Source organism: Seriola lalandi, unplaced genomic scaffold, assembly GCF_002814215.2.
Source record: "Seriola lalandi dorsalis isolate HSWRI2012SDOR001 ecotype SW California unplaced genomic scaffold, Sedor1 jcf7180002054285, whole genome shotgun sequence".
NCBI lineage: Eukaryota > Metazoa > Chordata > Actinopteri > Carangiformes > Carangidae > Seriola > Seriola lalandi.
The window spans coordinates 215,004-235,007 of record NW_019524838.1 but is presented as its reverse complement, the minus strand read 5'-3'; the positions used below and the strand labels follow the sequence as shown (position 1 = coordinate 235,007).

The 20,004-nt window shown below is 40.4% G+C and overlaps 1 protein-coding gene across 1 annotated transcript in view; it reads right to left on the bottom strand.

The window, feature by feature from the left end:
* Nucleotides 1-3,348: 3,348 nt before the first annotated feature.
* loxl4 (lysyl oxidase-like 4) overlaps nucleotides 3,349-20,004 on the bottom strand; it is a 23,950-nt gene continuing 7,294 nt past the window's right edge. The window contains exons 5-15 of the mRNA XM_023405754.2: nucleotides 17,440-17,478; nucleotides 16,815-17,028; nucleotides 16,528-16,705; nucleotides 11,872-12,026; nucleotides 11,612-11,779; nucleotides 11,034-11,196; nucleotides 10,700-10,943; nucleotides 9,507-9,622; nucleotides 9,052-9,188; nucleotides 6,305-6,416; nucleotides 3,349-6,210 (exon numbers count right to left, since the gene is read on the bottom strand). Of these exons, the coding sequence (XP_023261522.1) occupies nucleotides 6,140-6,210; nucleotides 6,305-6,416; nucleotides 9,052-9,188; nucleotides 9,507-9,622; nucleotides 10,700-10,943; nucleotides 11,034-11,196; nucleotides 11,612-11,779; nucleotides 11,872-12,026; nucleotides 16,528-16,705; nucleotides 16,815-17,028; nucleotides 17,440-17,478 (1,597 nt within the window). The 3' untranslated portion in view covers nucleotides 3,349-6,139. The remainder of the gene's footprint in view (nucleotides 6,211-6,304; nucleotides 6,417-9,051; nucleotides 9,189-9,506; nucleotides 9,623-10,699; nucleotides 10,944-11,033; nucleotides 11,197-11,611; nucleotides 11,780-11,871; nucleotides 12,027-16,527; nucleotides 16,706-16,814; nucleotides 17,029-17,439; nucleotides 17,479-20,004) is intronic.

The following is a 20,004-nucleotide window of genomic DNA, read 5'->3' as shown; positions in this document are numbered from 1 at the left end:
TGTACGAATAAAAAAACTGGTCCATGGGTAATGTGATCCTGCTCCTTTCCCCCCACAGGGATGGTTTCCACACATGGAGGGGGGATTTAAAAGAACAGCCATTCTCTGCTCAACACTTCCCAGTTCACCACTTTTCCTACAGTCTCATGACCCCATAAAGCAGACCGATCTGTTTATTAAATGGCTCATCACCGGGGCCTGAGCTCTGCGACATCCTGCATCTATTATGTGCAGCACTTCAATACATCACATGTGGGCATTTTTGCTGTGACATCAGTTCCTGTGTTATCAATCTTTCTTTAGATGCCTCTTTTTTAGGCAGTGTGATGTCGCCAGACAGCTGGGCTGAGGTGACTGCACAGTCAGGGCAGCCCTGTGACTGACAGCAGGCTGTCACTCCACTGAAATGACAAGCTCAGTGTTGGACACCCACCGGGAAAATAGGAGATGGACGGAAAGGAGGTGTGGAGACTGACTGTTTTTAGCCTGGGGAAGCTTCTTCACCTACCAGGATGTTTGTGTCAAATGTTATTCTCTTCTTTTATGTCTATCTTCTTGTCAGGCCTTTCTTTATCTACTTGCTCTATTATCTCAGTTTGCAAGCAAAAAAAGTATCTGCACATTGATTTTAATCTCAGATCTTTTAGTACTTCCTGTCACTTATTTCAAATTCAAGTTTTCATTCATATTCCCTTCATTTGGTTTCCCTGAGCTCCAGAAGAGGGCAGCACTTCTTTACCAAATGTTATTGTAAGTTCTGCCATGTACAGTATTCTGACATCTAAAGCTCCGCTGTGTAATTTATTGAGGAGAAACATGCAGACAGATGTCATCGTCTTGAGTCTTCCCACACGAAGTCCAGAAGATGCTGCTCATTCCCAGCATGCTTCTCATCCCTTTAATCTCATCTTCCCCACTTCACTATTTTGAAAAGGAAGCCATTCAGACTAAACGTAGCTTGTCGTATACACTGTGATTTTGAAAGTGCACAATACAATTTACAGCAGACTTCAGTCACTTCCAATTCTACTGCCTGTCTCCCTTCTTCTTGCAGTCTTTCTCCCTCTCACTCTCTCTCCCCTTCTCTCTCAGCTCGCCTCACTTTTTCATTTCACCCCTCTCCCTCTTTGCCTCTGCTCCACCCTGTAATCACGCCGGTTCATGGCTCTCATTTGGAGTGGTATATATAGCAGTAATTGTCAGGGTGCAGTACAGAGACTGGGCAGAGCATGTGTACTCTCTCACAGGGCTGTTTTGCAGTAAATCTTGTAGTGGAGAGGATTGGGGTGGGGTGGGGAGTGGGGTTATGTACGTGCACAAGCACATGCACACACATAAAGACACATTCACTTACACACAATGCTAAAACATTACAGTAATCACAGAGACATGTAGATAAAATTTTACAAGCACCCAAGAAAAGGCATTGTACTAATTTGCAAGCCTTCTGTAAGCCGCCATATCTCACTGCCTAGTCATTTAGTCTTTTAATAGACCCCTACATGGAAATTGAATTCGTCTCATAATGCGTTTTTCTCCTTATCTGTAAATATTAAGAATCCCTGGTGATGAGTTAGGGCCCATACGTCAGGTGGTCTGCTTATGATCCATTAGCTAATGGAAACACACACACTCATATACTGTACATACGCAAACGAGTGAAAACAGGTAGATCAATTATAAGTGGAAGAAAACACTAATGAGCATTGTCATCACCCTCTTGGATTATACAGCATCAGCTCATCACCTGGAACGGGATGAAAAGCAAGTCATCATGAAGGCAGCGCAAAACCAGTCAGTTCAAACTGTTCCTATTATCAAACCTGGCCACGTGGCCTTCAGCTGAGACATTCCTGCTCAGTAATCTGAAGTCTGATCACAGAATTCCCTCGCCATCTCTGTCTGCCTTTATAAAGCATGGAACACTGCATCCAAAAGAGATGACGGCAAAACCTGTTATGTAGTCCAGTTGTTTGTATGTGTGTGTGACAGGGTGGTGGTGGTGTGTATGTGTGTGTGTGTGTGTGTGTGTGTGTGTGTGTGTGTGTGTGTGTGTGTGTGTGTGTGTGGGGGGGGGGTTCCTTTTAGCTTGTATGGACAGGTTAGTCATTCAGAGAGCGCACACAGTCTCCATTGTGGAGCTGTCTGTGGTCCTCATCGGGTCAGGGTGGGGTGGCAATGGGGCCTCCCGAATAAAAACACGTGCTGCAAACAGGAAGTGGGTCTGTAAGGATAAAACGAGACTGTTTATGAATGCAGTTTGCTCAGATTTCCTCAACTTTTTCCCCTCAAGTTGCTTTCTTTCTCTTATTCTGATTCATCTTGATAGAGCGATTCTGTTTGCTTGGGTTTCACTTTAGAAGTAGGTCCACACATGTCCAAGCTGCTAAAGAATGAGCCTTCCTTGAGATGTAATCAAGCTTTGACTAACCAAATCGTATTCTCTTGAAGCAAGTTCTAGACACTAGTATCTAGTGTCTGCCAGTATGATGAGATAATTTTGGGTCTTTCCAAGGTAGCGATATGTTTCCAGAGAACAATTGAAACTGCACAAGGAATAAGAGGATTTAGCTCTAACTTGAATTTTCACCGGCTAAAAGGTTAAACACACTACAAAAAGAAAAGACCTAATATAAGATAAGATAAGATAAGATAATATATGAAGTCCATGTGTGTTTATAGTAGTACATTATGCTGAAAGTGCATGAAAGGATGCTGAATGTGTTGAGAACACACCGTGAACTCAGGTGCTCTGCTTTCAAGTATTCCTTTCCTGTTTGCCCCGCAGCTGTTTCATCCCAGCCAGTGACCACTTCACAGCTCTGCTGTTTTCTTTCTGGGTGGACTTGTCAGCAGTGATCAAATCAGACTTTTTGTTAAGTGTAAATTTCCTTTCCAGACATAGCTGATTACTCCACCCAATTCTAGCAGATTTGATATACTTGAATTTAGTCATTAGTTCCTGGACACTTTTGTGTATTTTCGTTTCTGGAATAGCGAGGCCGTTTCTCGGTTCCCAAGAGGGGCAGTGTTTGTGAAGGATTAAGTCACAGAAAACTAAAAGCTTGAGAGGGTTATCTTTGGGCAGCCTAGTCATTTTAGTGGAACCTTGTAAAATAAAGCCCCAGTATTCCACCGGGCTGTAAGTGTCTAAAAACCAAGAGCCCAGAGTGCTCCAGTAAAGTGCTCCAGTTTGGTCAGATCAGATCTTCCTACAAAATAAGGAAAATGCTATGCATCATGCAGCATCTCCTGTGTTCTTGATGTAGAGAAAACACTTTCTCAACAACCAATATTCTGCAGTATCATGCATTAACAGCAAGAAGGAGGCAGGAAGCAGAGGACAGCTTAGTATGTGATGAAGTTTTATTGATTCACAGTAATGATGAATGAATGCATTGTGATTTGTTCTTTAACTGAAATTTGCCTCTGACTCAGCCAGTGTCTTTCCACAGTTAATCATAACTTTCTTCAACAAAAAACCCAACAAAGCTTATCACCTTCATACCTTTAAATATTTTACCAACAAAATAAACATGGGTACAGGTTACTTTCTATAAGATCATTTGGTGTCATCATGTTCGCATCACAGCTAAAAGAACCTAAATCACATCACATTAAAAATTATTTTTACTCTTGAGATGAGGTGAAAGTCCCTGAGAGCACAGTGAATATAATTGTTGATAAGCACCACGTAGTGCACACTCTCAGTGTGTTTAAGACAAAATAAAAGTGTAACTGGCCATGGAAAACAACATCCCAGTGCTATGTTATAGCAAGGGTACAAATACAGTAATATGATGAGAGTGGTGACTATGAACCAAAGGAAGCTATGTAATGTCATATAATTTTAAATAACACACAGAATAGACCATGGTAATATGTCAATAGGAACTGTACATAAGCACAAAACAAAGAAAAGTATATCAGCAAACACTCATTTTAGACTTTCAGCTCTATCTGCTAACATTTATATCAACAGTTTTTATAGTTTGGCCTGGTGTGTATGATTATAAAAGGTTATTTTAATAAGATACACCTTTAAATCATGTTGGTGAGTCAAAATCATAAAGGCCAGTGAGGAGGAAGACAATCTGTTAAAGAAATTAATAAGTCTACATGAGCCTTTATGAGTGACGTGTCCTTTCCACCACGCGTCCTGGAAACTGTCTATTAGACACCATCTTAACAGGTTCAACCGCTGAGACAATAAGCCAAACACATTAAACACATTAATGGGGTAAAACATGATTAACACAAGTCCAATGTTGTAAAGAAAGTTGGGTTGCATCATGGTTTGGTGTGATGCTAAAAAAGTTACTTAAACAGCAAAGAAAAAAGTGGAGAAAGATACAGTTTAGCAGGCTGAGCTTTAGGAAAAATAAGGCCACTGTTTACTCTGTTGAAGCGTGAATCAAGGAGTTTATTTTTTCTCCCAGACAAACATGTTGTTCTCGTTGGGGAGCTGAAAATGCCAGCTTGTGGTCGCTGTATGGCTGCCTACAAAAAGGCAGCTCTGGTAGTAAAATAAAAAACTGTATGTCTGTATAAGTCTTTCTCCAAACTTCATCCCTTTCTATCCTTCTGTCTTACTTTCTCACTCTTTCTTTCAGTCACCATCTCCCTCACTAAATCTCTCAGAATCTTTCTTGTAGCTTGTGTTAAGTTGGAAATCTAGATTTCCAAGTAACAATTCCATAGTTTCTTTATAAAGCACATGCTATAGCCCTAACCTTGACCGTAACCTTATGTCTAACCCAAACAGACATAATTAAAAGGCTTTTTATATGCTCTCAAAACCCAGCCTGCCTGACTACCACAATACAGTGGTTTTGTCAGCATGGTCTTCCCTCCCATTACAGAGGCTGGAAGAGAAAAGCTGTAACGTTCCACTTGTTTTAATAACTAAAATAAAATAAGTCAGTAATTAATCATCCGCATCATGGGTATGTTCTAATAATAATAGTCCTGTAACTACTTTATGAAAATGTTTTTCCCCCTGGTTAATTATGTCTGAAAAACAAAAAAGAAATATTCAGTATTGTTAATTAAATGCAAGCTAACAAACTCTTCACTGAGCATGCTATGTAAGTGTGAATCCATGAATAAATAAAGGTACAATATAAATAGTACACTTAATATGAAAACTAAACACAAACCTTATATTTCACTTTCTGAAATGTAAAACACAATAAAGTATTTTTTTTTTTAGATAAACACCCTAAAAATCTATCTGGTGGCTAATTAAAAATAAAGGTGTGGGGGCAAAACTAGAATACTGATGTTTAAAAGATAAAGTGCTTTGTTCCATAAAAATCATTTGACCTCTTCTTACCTATTCTAGATGAGAAGCAAAACTTTTAGAGCACGACTACACTTTTATAAAACAATGATTTTGTTCAAACCAAAGCAATAGTAAAATACCTAATTATCTGTAAAAAAGAGACCCAAAATGCATTGTACAACACTGTTCACCTGAAATGTAGTGAGGTTAGTATAACAACATACAGTATTGGCAAAGAGCACCAATATTGAAGTAATGTAAAAGCGCAACAGCTACAAACGATCCAGTTAGTGAAGAATTTGAAAAATAATGCCAACTTTTTGCTACAAGTGATCTAAATGATCTTTTTGCAAAAGAAATTACCAAGTCACAATATTATTATTTTTTTCTCAGATTTTAGTTTCTTTTAGCATCGGAACAAGATTTCCCAACACATTTTTCCATTGTCTTTGTTACACATTAGTTATAGCGACATTAACGTCTTTCATACCTATATGTTTTGAATAACTAACTTCAGTTACTAGTAGTCCACATTCACAAAAATCAGTATAGTCTGAAACAATATCCAATATCATATGTGACTAGAGTAAAAAACATGTTGAGCAATCTGTTCCACTCTTGTTGTCAACAGCTGTTTGAGTTGAGAATGGAGTCTCTGCACTGGTCGCTTCTCTGATATGATTCTCTTATGAATATTTTATCCACATCTGCTGAGGAGATGAACAGGCACCATTTTGTGTGTTCTCTGTTATTGTGGGTGCTAAGGTCCCAAGGGCCTAGGGCCATCGACCTCAGCCCACCCTGAGTATTCTCTGGGCCCCACTGGAAGGCCTTCGTACTGAGTCCTGGGATGGGCTACACAAAGTTGTTGGTGATTTGCCGCTGGTGCTCAAACAGGTCTTCAATCTCTGCACTATATGCATCTCCTATAAGGGCAAAAAGAGCATAAATATCAATAACAAATGACAGGGAAGAAATGAAGATGAGGAGGGAAAGAGGAGAAGGGTTTTCTGTCCTCACCTGCATGACATCCATACATGTAAGCTCTGTGGCCGTCATATTTGCACCGACATCTCATGACATTGTTCATAAAGTCAGACTCAGCCATGTCCATAGAGGGGTTGACTTCCACCTGCAAAACGACACAATCATACTGTTGACAATAAGCTGATGCAGTATCACAACAGATGTTTCTGACCGTAGAACTTGCAGTTATACGTTTCATCACTGCAACAAACATAATTTATTACTGTTTTTTTTCCACTTTCATGTAATACTGTATCTTCAGCTGGCCAGGCTCATGGACAGACAAGGAATAAGTCTCTTCTCTCTACACACTGAGAAAGCCATTTAAAATAAACACCAGTTGGATGTAAAATTGAGGGCCTGTTATTAAACAGCACTCATGGCTGGTATTGTTTTTACAGTCAACCCCTTTCTCATCTATAAAAAGCTGGATGACTTTTCCATACAATATTGCTATTTGTAAAGATAAATACACCATATAGTACTCGCTTGTGAACTTAGCATTGGAATGATGTTCAATTGGTAGTCTACTACTGAGCATACATGTGGTGGCAAAACACTTTTACCATGTGTTATGTAAGTACGGAATATACTGGTAGATGTTTAAGGAAAGCCCATTGTAAAATATTTTATAACCTGTATGAAAACATCTAACAAAGACGCACACAAAACATGATCGCTGGCTGTGTAAGAAATTATGCAACTTTACAGCTGCGATTCATGGAATGTGGTTTTACCACAGTGTAGCCCCCGGCTCTGGCAGAGAAGAAATCTGCTCTGCTCCTCACTCCAACATAGGTATGCAATAATAAGGACTGAATTAGCCTGTAATTGAAGTCTGTTTCAACAGAGTAGTTATGCATAAGCATGTTTATATGTCTGAAATCAGCCTTATTTTGAGTGCTGCCATACACTGTTCTAATAGTCTGTCATTTGAAGAGCAGCTCTATAACTGCTGATACTACCATTCTCTTAATCTGGTCTGGTGATAATACTGAGAAGCCATTTACTCTAATAGCTGCTCTGTAAACTGCTACACCCACTTTAAGTACAGGTTACAAACAGCTACAGGGAGAAGGAACGTGCACTACACTAAAAAAGGAAGGAAAACTTTAAAAAACTTAGTGAGTGCACAAAAACTGTCTCTTCATTTTTCAGGGTAAATTACAGTGTTGGACCAGTGTGTATGAGGCCTTTGCAGGGGGCTGGTTTAGAGGCAGAATGTGTTGCTCAGTGAGAAAGTGGCAATAAAAATAAAAACAGGGCAGGAGAAATTCCTTGGTGGCAAATTAGCCGTTCTTAATGGAAGGGGGACTAGGTGCTGCTTGACTAAAGTGAGGCAATAGTTAATTTGGGTAATTGGTGTGTTTCATTAGCATTGGGTGGTTCAAGGGTAGGCCTGCTGAATCTATGTGTAAAGCCCAGGATCAGAAATGTCAGGCATCATCTGCACTTTACTAGATAAATGAAAGACTCCCTGCTTGGCTTACTTTGCGCTTTCTCTTTTTCTGTCTTCTTATTCTCTGTTAAATTTGGTTATGACCCTTTTGTGCTGCTTTTGTCTCCTCAAATGACGCTGACCTTCTCACCTTCAGCAGTTCTTCCAGTTCCTTTCTCTCATTTATCTCAACTCCATTTCTGTCTTCATCCATCATTCATTCTCTCTTTCTGCCTCCACATTGTCCTGTAGCAGTCTACCACTTTATAATTACACCCTGCTCAACATGCTTAAATTACATCCAATTGGCACATGCGTTTATATATATTATATATTTGTGTCACATCTATTATGAGTAAATTAAATATCCATCTTCAATGGAGAGTAGAGAAGTGTAATTACAAAGACTGAGTGTGACCTCTCATACAAAATGGGTAACAGCAGTAATTATCAGACAGTGAGTTGCACTGTAACTGGTTGTCAACAGCTGGGATGTAATTGGCAGCATACTAAGATCTGAAGACTGCTGCATACCATGGTGGGATCAGCAGTCTGAACTGGAAATGGAGGATAATAGGAGATGGAGTCCTTGATGTGTTTTAGTTTAGTAACCACAATGACTCGACTGACTGACCCCGGTCAAAGTAATGACAGACAGAGGAATGGCTGAGGTGATGACTGTGATGAGGGCGGTCAGAGGGTTTTACTGAAATAGACAGAAACCCCGACCAGTCAAGTGAGAACCTGAGAACCTTTTTCTTATTGACTAAAACTTTGGCCGTAAAGGAATGGTTAAACATTTCATGAAATATGTTATCTGATTTAAATGAGTTAAATGATAAGATTGATACCATTCTCATACCTGTATGTTAAATATAAAGCTATAGTTAATTAGCTTAGCTCAGCAGAAACATTGGAAACGGGGGGAAGCCTGCCCCAGTCCACAAGTATCAAAATCTACCTACCAGACCCTCTTAAGCTCATTAATTGGCATACTATATTTTGTTTTTTTAACCTGTACAAAAACATAAGTGTAAAGATGTCACATTGAGCTTCTTTAAGGGGGTTACGTGTCTGGCTATTTTTTTGGGCTGGCTACATTCTTGTTACTCTGAGGTTGTTATACACTTAGTGGAGACTCCAGAAGACAAGTATTCAGGAGGTTACTGCACCCAGCTAAGAAGCTGTTTGTATTTTGTAACCCGCTTAGCAAGAAAGCAAAATAAGAAATAAAATTTCCCAAAATGTCATATTAAACACAAAGTCAACAGTACTTGACTTTTGACATGAAATTACTTCTGACCTGAAAGATGTAGTCTCCTGGCCGTACATCTGTCACATCAACCCACTGACAGTCGATATCGTGGCGATAGGTATCCCAGCAGCCCACAGAAATGCCCTGGTCACCCATGTTATAGCAAGAGAACCGCTTCTGGACTCCTAACACATTAACACACACACACACCAACAACATCATCAATCACAACATCAAAATTAATTTAATGCTTGGCACTCCCTGTTATTTTTAAGAGCTTCCTTGAATTGTGTTAGACTACATGTGAATGCTTCTTTTTCATATGAGCCATTTCATCAATAATATAACAAGTAAATGGAGAGTGAACAAACAACAGCAGCGATCTAATACATTAACCACAAAGTAAAAATCTAAATAGCCGTAGCTGAAATACTGATATTAATTTCCTGTCCCTAATGGGAAAGAGTATTTGACTGGGACTCATGAATAGTGGTGAACATTACCATCAGGGCAATACGTGTCCTCCAGACAGAAACTGGCCTTGTGTCCCTCTGCAACCCTCGTGCCATTCAGAGTCAGCAGGTCGTAATGTGTGAACACCTCGATGCTGTGGTAGTGCCTAGGACAACAGAGGGTAAAGTCCAGGTGAGCGTGTGTATGTGTGTGTGTGTGTCTGTACATGTATGAGAGTGTGCATTTACACTAACTGAACACTGGCTCCCTATGGCTTGTAGGCTAATGACCTCACTGCTTGAACATGAGCATGGGTGTCACCGTAACACCTCTCACAGAAGCTTGTTTTAGCACCAGCTTGGTTGTGCTGTGTACTCATTCTGGGTGAATGGGGGGCTTTGAAACACAGATCCATAGCTCTGATGTGTTGTTGTAACAAACTGAGGTGTACCTGACTGGCCGTGGGCTACCCTGTACTTTGTATTACACCCGACCTGTAGTAACTGAATTGGTTCAACCGTCATTTCCACAGACATGTTCTGCAGGGCGGCTAATGAATCTGGAGAGACGACAACACTGTTTCAGGCCACCCATAACTTACTGAGACAAATCTCACACGGCCAATACTGTGGGCTTCAAATGACTCCTTCTTCTCTCATGACGACAGGCCTGAAAGTGCTCTCGTTATCTGACAAGAAACCGACATACTGATGGGAGGAAGCTGAGAGGCAGAGTGGAATGTGTTAAGAGAAGACCTGAGGACAATATGTCATCTATTTACAACTAACGGACAAAATGCTGCTGAGGCCCAGTGACAGACAAACGCTCTTAAGTCTAATGTTCATGTTGCACGCTACCTGCAGACCACTTGTCAAACCATATGAGCCATTGGCGCAGAGATCACACTTCAGTATGTTTTCTTTCCTGGTAGTAATTGAATGCAATTAAATTAAATATAACTCAAATTACTCAACATGGAAGGAGCTATGTCATTAATGCACGTACGAGCAATTTTGAACCAAGAACAGGTGTTTGTCTGAATATTTACAGCTTCCAAAAACCACAGTTCACCTGTATTCAGGACACTCTAAACCACAGTTTTCCCAAAAACACTTAGAATGACCACAAAGGCAACTACACCATCCCACATATAGCAAGTATTTAAGTAGTTCTTTTTTTTATTTCAGCAGCCAACACACCCAAGCAACCAAACTCGTCTGTAAACTCTTCAGGGATGCTATACCTGTGACACTGGTGCCACGTCCAGCTCTCTCTTGTAGCTTTGGGTCTGAAATCAGACCGACCCAGGTTCATGATGCGAGAGGAGAAGCGCAGTAGGCGTCGGTGGCCATAAGGCCAGTTCATCCTGGCAGCAGATGAGGACAGACAGTTCTCCTCGTTGGCACAGGTTAGCAGGTGGAGGGGTCGGTCTTCTAGGTAGGCTGTCTCCTGGACCAACTGGGCATCCAGAACGAGGTCAGGTGCCGCTGAGGCGGGTCAGATGTGAGAGGTTATGTTAGGATTCAAACAGAACCAGAGGAGAAGATGGGGAACTACAGGAAGATGGTTCAACTTACTGTCCGAACAGCTGACCCCAGCAGCCTTAGTTCCACCTCCGCGAGGACAATGGACATGGTTGTTGCGACGACATTGTTGAATTGAAAGCTCTGTGCCCACACAGTGGGTTCCACTGAGAATCACATCGGCTGCATTTGGGTCACCGGTCCAGTACCAGGTCTCCTGTAAAAGGAGAGGGTTGGGGTTGTCAGGTTTTCTGTCAGTGATCAGTACCATAGCTCATTGTCCACCACAGTGAATACAGGGGTTGTGACAATGGATTTGTTTGTTCTTTCGTCAATAACTCAGACACTGCTGATGGGATTTTGTCAAATCTTGAAAGATTGATGCCTCCGACCACTGTAGTCTGACATTTTCAAAATTACACTAATTGGTTTAGAGGTGTGAGTGCTGCATTGTTTTCTTATTCAGGACATTATGCCAATTCTTTAGACACTAATGATAAGACATTGATAATAAATTGTTGACGTAAGTTGCGGCATTTTCAAAATTACCCAGGCTAAAGGGTGGCGCTACAATGAAATGCTTGCTGCAACATTGTCAGTTATGGATGTCGTGTTGGTTGGGGAGTTGTTACCTGATGAGCACTGGCAGCGAAGCCCAGACCGAGCTGTCTGCAGACCACCATGGCCTCGTTGATGCCCCAGTTCTCACTACAGACAGAGCCCCAGCGCTTACGACCTCCAACCTCCATCAACACCTCCACACGGCCTTCTGATGGGACTCTACCACCAGCAAGCCGCACCTAAAATCCATTAGATTAAAGGGATTAAATGAACGCTGTGGTATCAGTGAAACCTGGTAAGTGTATGTCTTGTGATGGTGTAATTTTCGTACCGTGTTCTCCATGCCAGTCTTAGGGACGTTACAGCGTACTGAGGCATCCTGACTGTGTTTGAATGTCCATGGTTGGACTTCCTGGAAGTAGCAGTCTAGGATGGAGCGCTCTGACCCCATACACTGGACACTGTTTATATGGATTGGTCCTGTACCTGAAGGAGGAGGAAAAGATGTGGTAGATTTAAAGACTATGTTGACAAAAATAAAGCAAGGAAACCAGAGGAGCACGCTCAGAACTAAACATTTTCGGTGTGTTGTTTGGGGCCACCCACTGTAGATTTACAGGCATTAGCAGACGTTATCACGCAAAGACGCACACACACATACAAGTGAGGCTCTGTAATCCCTTCATGTGAATGAGCTTTCTCTACTTTAATCCAACAATGAAAAGTTCCTATCTGTCATGACAAAATGCTCCTGCAAGCAAAGCAGCAGCAGCACCAACATCTACTTTGGGCATCTGTCACACCTCATTACCGCCATTCTGTTGCTTCTGGTGCAACAACAACAACACTGCGTGCAGTCCACCACCCTGGGTGAACAAATAAAGCCAAATCTGTGTCAACAAAATAAAAGACTTTCACTAGTTTTTGTTTGTTGTGTAAAACCAGATAATCCTAAACAACATAGAAGATGGTGGAAAAAAAGCTTAAGATTTTCTGAAAACAAACGGCTGCAGCCATAATCGTGAAAACACAGAACAAACCATGGCTTCAGTGTTTGCTTAAAACAAAAGTCACAAACTGCAAACTTGGAAATAGGGTAGTATTGAAATAAACACAACCAAAACCACAAAAACTAGGGGAAGGAGAGAAAAACCAACAAAGAAGAGTGAAAAGGAAGATGACTGAAATGATAGGAACCAGATTGCAGCCTAACCCAATGTGTCCCTGTGTTGGTTTTGGTAGATTGTAGGCCTGCTACCATACTGGTCACCATGCGTGGGTTCATATATATGAAAAAGACACATCTAAACCACTTCCGTATCTATCTAAATGGTCAGGCCACAAACTAGATCCAAACTTCCACTGTTTAAGTTATCAAGGCAAACATGGGGCCTCGAGAGGATCTCAAAATGAACAGTGACATGCTGTATTTAAACCTTAGTTTGGGAAATCCACAAAAACCCAAAATAAATTCCAAAAACTGGCCACATACACTGTACATAAACACAGTCATTCAGGGTGTTTTAGTCCCTAATGTAGTATAGTGCACTATATGTACAGTATATGTACTTCACAGGAAGAATTACACAGTAAAATAACAATGTTGGTCAAGAAAGGAAATAGAAACATTGTCCCTGTAATTTAACACACTGATGGTGATAAATGTAATGATTACGGGAGTTAGATCATTGGCAGATGGAGTTTGAACATAGCTTTTCTTCATTTTGAATTTCCTAAATAATCGAGGCTTAAACTTCAGCATAAAATGTCTAAGGATGACAGCAGCTACGAGAGCAATAATGGGGCATAATATAAATGCGGTATCTTAAATTTAGTATTTACAAGACATAGGTTGAGCTTGATTACCATATAATTAGAATTGGCAGATGCCACAGATCATTTGGACAGATTAGAAAAATTCGCTTTAGGGGATGGAAAAGGGTAAGATCGGTCACATTCTTGTTGAGAATAGCACAAATAGTTGGTTAGTGGTTACAAGGGAAACCCTGTTCTTTTCCTCTCTGAAATTACACTCCATTTTAGGCACATTAATGTAGTGTGAGTTGTGTTTTTCTTTTCATGGAACGTCTCTTTCAATCAGTTCCTCAGCCAAGTGCTAAATAATGTAAGTTTGTAAATAGATGTGCCTGCCTGTCAGTTTTAGTAGTATAGTAGAAGCCAACCAGCATCAAAATGATGTTTCCTTTGTCAACAGGATTTCAAAGCTTGTTAATAAGTTATAAGCTGACATAGTTAAGTGTATATGTGCGACAACTCTGATGAGTGAGACTACAAGACAGTATCCTACCTGCAGACTGTCTACCGCCCTTTCCAGCCAAACAGCCAGTTGACTACAACCTTTATCACATTTGCTAATCATAAATATTTCAGCGCTCTCCTGTGGGGTCTTATTGCTACAAGACTTGACAGAAATCATGAGGAGTTATTTCTCATGTACTGTCAGAAAGCAAGTGTACCTGAGGAGTGTATTACCATCTAACCCAAAATGCTAATGTGTTTTGAGAGATAATAATTTAAAGAGAAATTAACTGCGTACACAAATTAAACATTTGTACAAAACTAAATTTGAATTAATAATTCAATCTTTCAGAACGTCTTTCTCAGTGAGAGTTTGTCTGATCAGAGTGTGTAATTTTGGCCTTTTCCATCAACATATAGGCCTGTGTTTATGTGGCCTTCGAGCACATGGAAAATTATATGTCCCAGTAAAATGTCAAAGAAACTGCATGTTAAAGAAAGGAAACTGTGAGAGGACTTTGAAGTCCAATCATCCTGCAGTGGCAGCATATATGTAAGTGTGAGACATAAAAAAAAGGGAGAGTCCTGTACTGTGTGTGTGCATGCACATGTGTGTGTGGGTGTCTGAGAGAAAAGAGAGTATGTACGTACAGTATATGTATGTGAGGTGCGTTAGGGCCCTATTTTAATCGTGCAAGTCCAACAACAAACACAAAGCAGTAGGTCTTGGGCGCACAGGCTGTGTGGTCATTTCCAAGGGCACCTGCTATTTTAGTTCATGTATGTGCAGCAGCTCAAAGTGCCAACAGGCTGGGTGAAGGTGGACATTGATCAGAGCGTGTGCTGATTTACACATATGTCCCCCACATTCATTGGTACAATAATGATAAAAGCTGATAATAAAACAGTGTATTTGATTGCATCATTCCGAAGCTACTTCAGTCATAATTCTATTGTATTTCATGCTCTAAAATGTGACAAAGCAGCATTTGCTTCATTTCAAGAATAGAACATGAACAGCTGAATTCCTTTTTAAAAACTCTGGCACCGCCCCAAGGAGATGTACTCGCCCCACTACCCTTCTCTCTCTCCACCAACAACTGCATCTCACGTATCACAAGTCAGGTAACAGGCAGAGAAAAATCACAGCGGACCCTTCACATCCTAGTAGATGTTACACAACACTATATGCCAATACAACCAGGCACACAAACCTCTTCTCTCCACAGACCACCACTCTGATGAACAGTTAAATCAGTGATTTAATATGAACTGTGCAGTAAGACTGTAACACTGAAATATATACTGTAACTACAAATTGTAAATTATATATTTTACCGTTATATATACTTACTGTGCCTTAACAGGTACATATCATCATCATCATCATCATCATTATCATCATCATTGTCAAAAATAAGTCTAAGCAAGCTGTGTACACTGTAAGAATCACTCATATTCATTTATAGATAAATTCTGTTTTATTCATGTTGCTACCTTTTTTTAATGCCAATTTAATCACATCTACTGAATGTTTAATTAAAATAGTTTATATACATTACACAGGAGTCAGACGTGAGTAATATAAGATGAAGCGGAGGGTAAACCTGCCATTTGTCAAACCAAACTGCAGCTGCAGAGCCACATCTTAATGTTTTAATTCTGAGGCTGATTTTATTACATACATACACACACACACACACGACCATGGATGATGTACACATGCTGGCACTTGCACGCTTGCAACACAAATGTAGCTTTGTGGTTAGATTCGGCAAAACCTATTCTAGGTACAAAATTGAAAGCTTTTTGGCTTCTCCTGACAATTATACACCTTTGAACCTGAACCATGACCCAACGATTAAAGTAGCTAATTGAAACCAGACGCCGGGTGCAATAAAAGTCCCCTTAGAAAGCCAACTAAACTAGATTTTAGTTCTGTGACATTCAGCAAAAATAAAGGTAGAATAAATGACGTTACCTACAGAAAACCCATTTATTTATTTATTTAAGAAGATAAAAGGTAAAAAGGTAAAAAATCCAACAAACACAAAAATATCCTATGTATGATCAACTACACAGCTAAACTAGCAGACTGTCCTCCCTCATCTCATCTTGATCAGCATGATTGGAGACTACATTCTAGCCTGAGGAATGGCGAAACTGTTCTCACATCTCATAGGGGTGGGGACACCACTGGCACAGCTGGATACTGACTGAACCTGTGTGTCACCAAGGCTGAAAATTTGAAATCAAAGGAAAAAAGACCACAGCACTCAGTGAGTGAATGAAAAGCTTGCTTGAAGTTAGCAAGATTATGTCTGTGGCTTTAGTTACCAAATACTGAACCACCACAAAACCCAACATGGCTTATAGTATTTCACTTTGTGTGTGAATGCGTATGTGTGCACATGTGCGTTGTCTTGTGCAGCTGGTAGCCCTGGCACAGGAGTCACGTAATCATAGTTGGAGATACTGCAATCAAGACATTGCAGCTTCACAAGGTAACATACACAGACAGACAGACAAACACACGTGTCCATACATTATCTGATCAGTCAGGGCAGATGGGTGATAAGCAAAAGACGGGCAAAGTCTCCCTGTCTTCTCTGGAATAACGTGATACAAGATAAACTCATTCAAATATCCAAATTGCAGACTTAAAAGAGCTAGATTAAATGTGGAGTTTTGCAGAGTTTCCAGCCTAAGTTGTGTCTCTATTTCTCACCTTGACCCATGAAGGCTCCATGCAGGGCATCCTTGGCCGTACCAAAGCCCAGTTCTCTGCACACCACACTGGCTGCAGTTCGTTCCCACATATGGTCCACAATGGTCCCCCATTTACCATCTCGGAGCACCTCCACACGGCCCTCACCTAACCTGGGGCCTGCCTTCAGACGCACAGGCTGTACAGGGAAAAGGGAAAGGGAATATAACTTAGCTTATTCTTACGGGCAGTTTCTAAACACACTGTTTTGTGCTGTGCTTGTGTAGACCTAACTTTAATAATCTTACCACAACTGGATAAGGAGCCTGAGGTCTTCCTGAGGACATGCGAGCAAACTGGGGTCCTGGTACACACTTGACTACTGCATGTCTCCCATTCTTACAAGGGGTGGGGTTACGGGAGATTGACAGCTGAGCAAGACACTCTGACAGGGTGTTCTCAGTTCCAAGACAGTGAACTTTTTCTACCCAGAATCCCTTCTTCTTTGCCATGACGCTCAATCTGAAAAGAAGAGAAGAGAGCTTTAAATCTTTTATAATTCTCAATACCATTAAATATTTATGACTCAATTAGAAACAATCCACATTGTGGCTGGAAAAAAAATCCTTACTTACTGTTTACAAACAATCAAAACTGAGCTAATCTGCTTAATCAGGACTATGTTGGTTTGGTTTGATCAGATTTTACTGTGCTGGCAACACAAAACAAACAACCCCACAACTTTAATCACATTTTGATTTACATGTTGCTAAACTCTGAGAGTTTTGTGTTTGTGTCAGATCCCATCAGTCACAGTAAGGAGCTAAATGAAAAAAATATATTTTCAAGGCATTTAAAAGAAATTAAACTTTTTATGTCTGCCAGTATCTCAGTTATAAAATGGTCAAATATGGCTAAGAAACATTTTATTACCTTGTTGAAGGATCTGCAACCTTGGTATCCCATATTTTCCTGTAAGAGAACAAAAGAACAGAGATGGATGTTAGTTCTGTCAGGTCTGTGTGTACTTGCTAAGGTACCAACACACACACACACACAAGTGTAGCATCTGCTTTGTTTTAAATGTAACCTGGCCACACCAGAGGGATTTCTGCCACAGTGAGTAGTACTTGGTGACGACTTAAAATAGTTACAGCTCAGCCACTGACTTTATCAGAAGAATGACTCACACAGCTCCAAATATGACTTCTGTATGTAACACACCAGAAATGAGCTGTGCATGTTGTTTCATGGTGTGTGTAAATTTAGGTACAGCAATGGTGGCGGCTGGTATTGTTTGTGGAAGAGTTAACTGTTCTTGATTTCTTTCAGAATTTTTTGTCTCTCTTTCTTATTTTATAGGTTGAGTAGCAGACAGTATATTTCCATCTGGAGTGTGAACTGCTTGCTATTTACTGTGTTTACTGTGTTTGTGTTTAGATTAAGTGGCCAGTGTATCATATGTTCCTGAGCTATAAGGCAACAGTGCTTCCCGTACCCACCAACACAAGGGTAAGTGTTGCAACAGGAATGTGCTGGGTAATTTTATCCAAATTACCCACCTTTACATTACATAAACTAACAAAGTCCCTTTGAATATAAGACTTTTGTATTGCTTGTTGCAATATAACAGACATTTGTACACAACTGCAGGATGTAAGGACTATAAAAGGATAAAAGAAAACAAACAAGATATCTTGAACTATGTCGTTAACCTCCAAAGCCACTCACAGTCCAAAAAAATCATAACATTCAACATCAGTGATGTACAACATTTCTGGGAAAACAGGGTTTGACCAAGCACGATATACAAACAAAAACTCTGGCACATGCTGCACTGCATGTCTGAGAAATGCAAGATCCAAAGACACATTTATGCACCAAGTAGTTGGGCTGACTTGAGAGCGATGGAGAGGAAAGCCTTCTGTTCTCTTGGCAGACACACACAGCAGATGTGCCAGACCATGCCAGGACATCCTCAAACCACTGCAAAGTGCATGCACCGTCACCGACATTCACATCAATTACATCTAAACACTCAAGAGATGCACACACTACAGCATACGTACACGTGCACACACACACACACACACACACACACACACACACACACACACACACACACACACACACACACACACAGCTCTTTTCAAGTGTAATTTCTACAGAGTTTTACATCCGGCATGGCATCGCAGGTGTGGGATGCTCAAATGGTTTTCTGGCTTTTTTTGGCTACAGTGAAGAAAGCACAGGCAGGTCAATATTTGTATTTCTGACATGAACTCTAAACATTCCCGTAAAGCTAAGGCAGGGAACATTGAAAACAAACTGATCCTTAGTCTTGGAATCAAGAGAGGCATTGTCACTGACATGATGTTATGTCGATGGTTGCGTGAAGTCACGGGATGCTAACTGTACACTTTCCAAAATCACGTAACAACTTTTTTCCTGATGCTCGCCAGAAGAGACCTCTCATCAAAAATATTAGTACTTGGAAAAGTAAGGGAAAATACTTTAACGATGAGTTGTTGAAAATGAGTATACGTTCATTTCAGCAATCATATTGCAAATAGAGGTGTTTTGCAAAATGCAGATGCTATTTTGGAATAACACTTTTCAAATGGACTTGAGGTCATTTCTCAGGCCCATTTGAAACACAAATAAAGCTCTGAGGAGCTCAGTGACGTACTTAAATTATAAACATCTGTAAATGAAATTTCAACAGCTTAACCAGCCTTGCCTGCTATCTTTCAAAGCTATATCAAACATTTAAGTTGATGAGGCAGAAAAATCCCATAATTTTAAAACACTTGCATGGTTCTAAATAAAGCGATGTCACGAGACTGGTTGTAATTGTGACTGACACATTGTATAGAATTTAACACTTATTGTTTAGAGTGTCTTGAATTACACTCGTAAAATATCTTAAATGTGTCTACCATGTGGCTCCGCAGTAACATGTCACACGCACGCACGCACGCACACATGCACACATGCACACATGCACACACACATTTTCCCATAAGGCAAAGATGTCTGTGACTTGTTTGTGACCTCACCACAGACCAATCAGCTAACCATTTTCCCTCTTCAGAAACCAACAGGACTACTACACAGGCTATAAATGATACTCTCAGGTCTTTCATTTGACTGAATCATAGCACTGTTTGTTAATGTTGAACTTCATTCAAAAGGGATAAATACCACTTTTTAAATATATAAGTAAATTAATTAAAACAAGGTCTTTCTCTTAGGTATGAAGGGTATAACTAATACCATGTGAGTATAGACAGCCTCACTAATAGTTTGTTTTCCACCTCCATAGCATTCATCAGCCTTGCTTAACCAAACACTGTATGCAGCACTTGTTGTGGAGCCAAGTGAACAGAAGCTAATGATAGGGAGTCCCACCAGCCTGTTAAAAGACATTACACCACTGTTTGGGTTTTATCACACTCACACTACTCACTTGTGTTATTTCTCTGTCTTCTTGTTTTG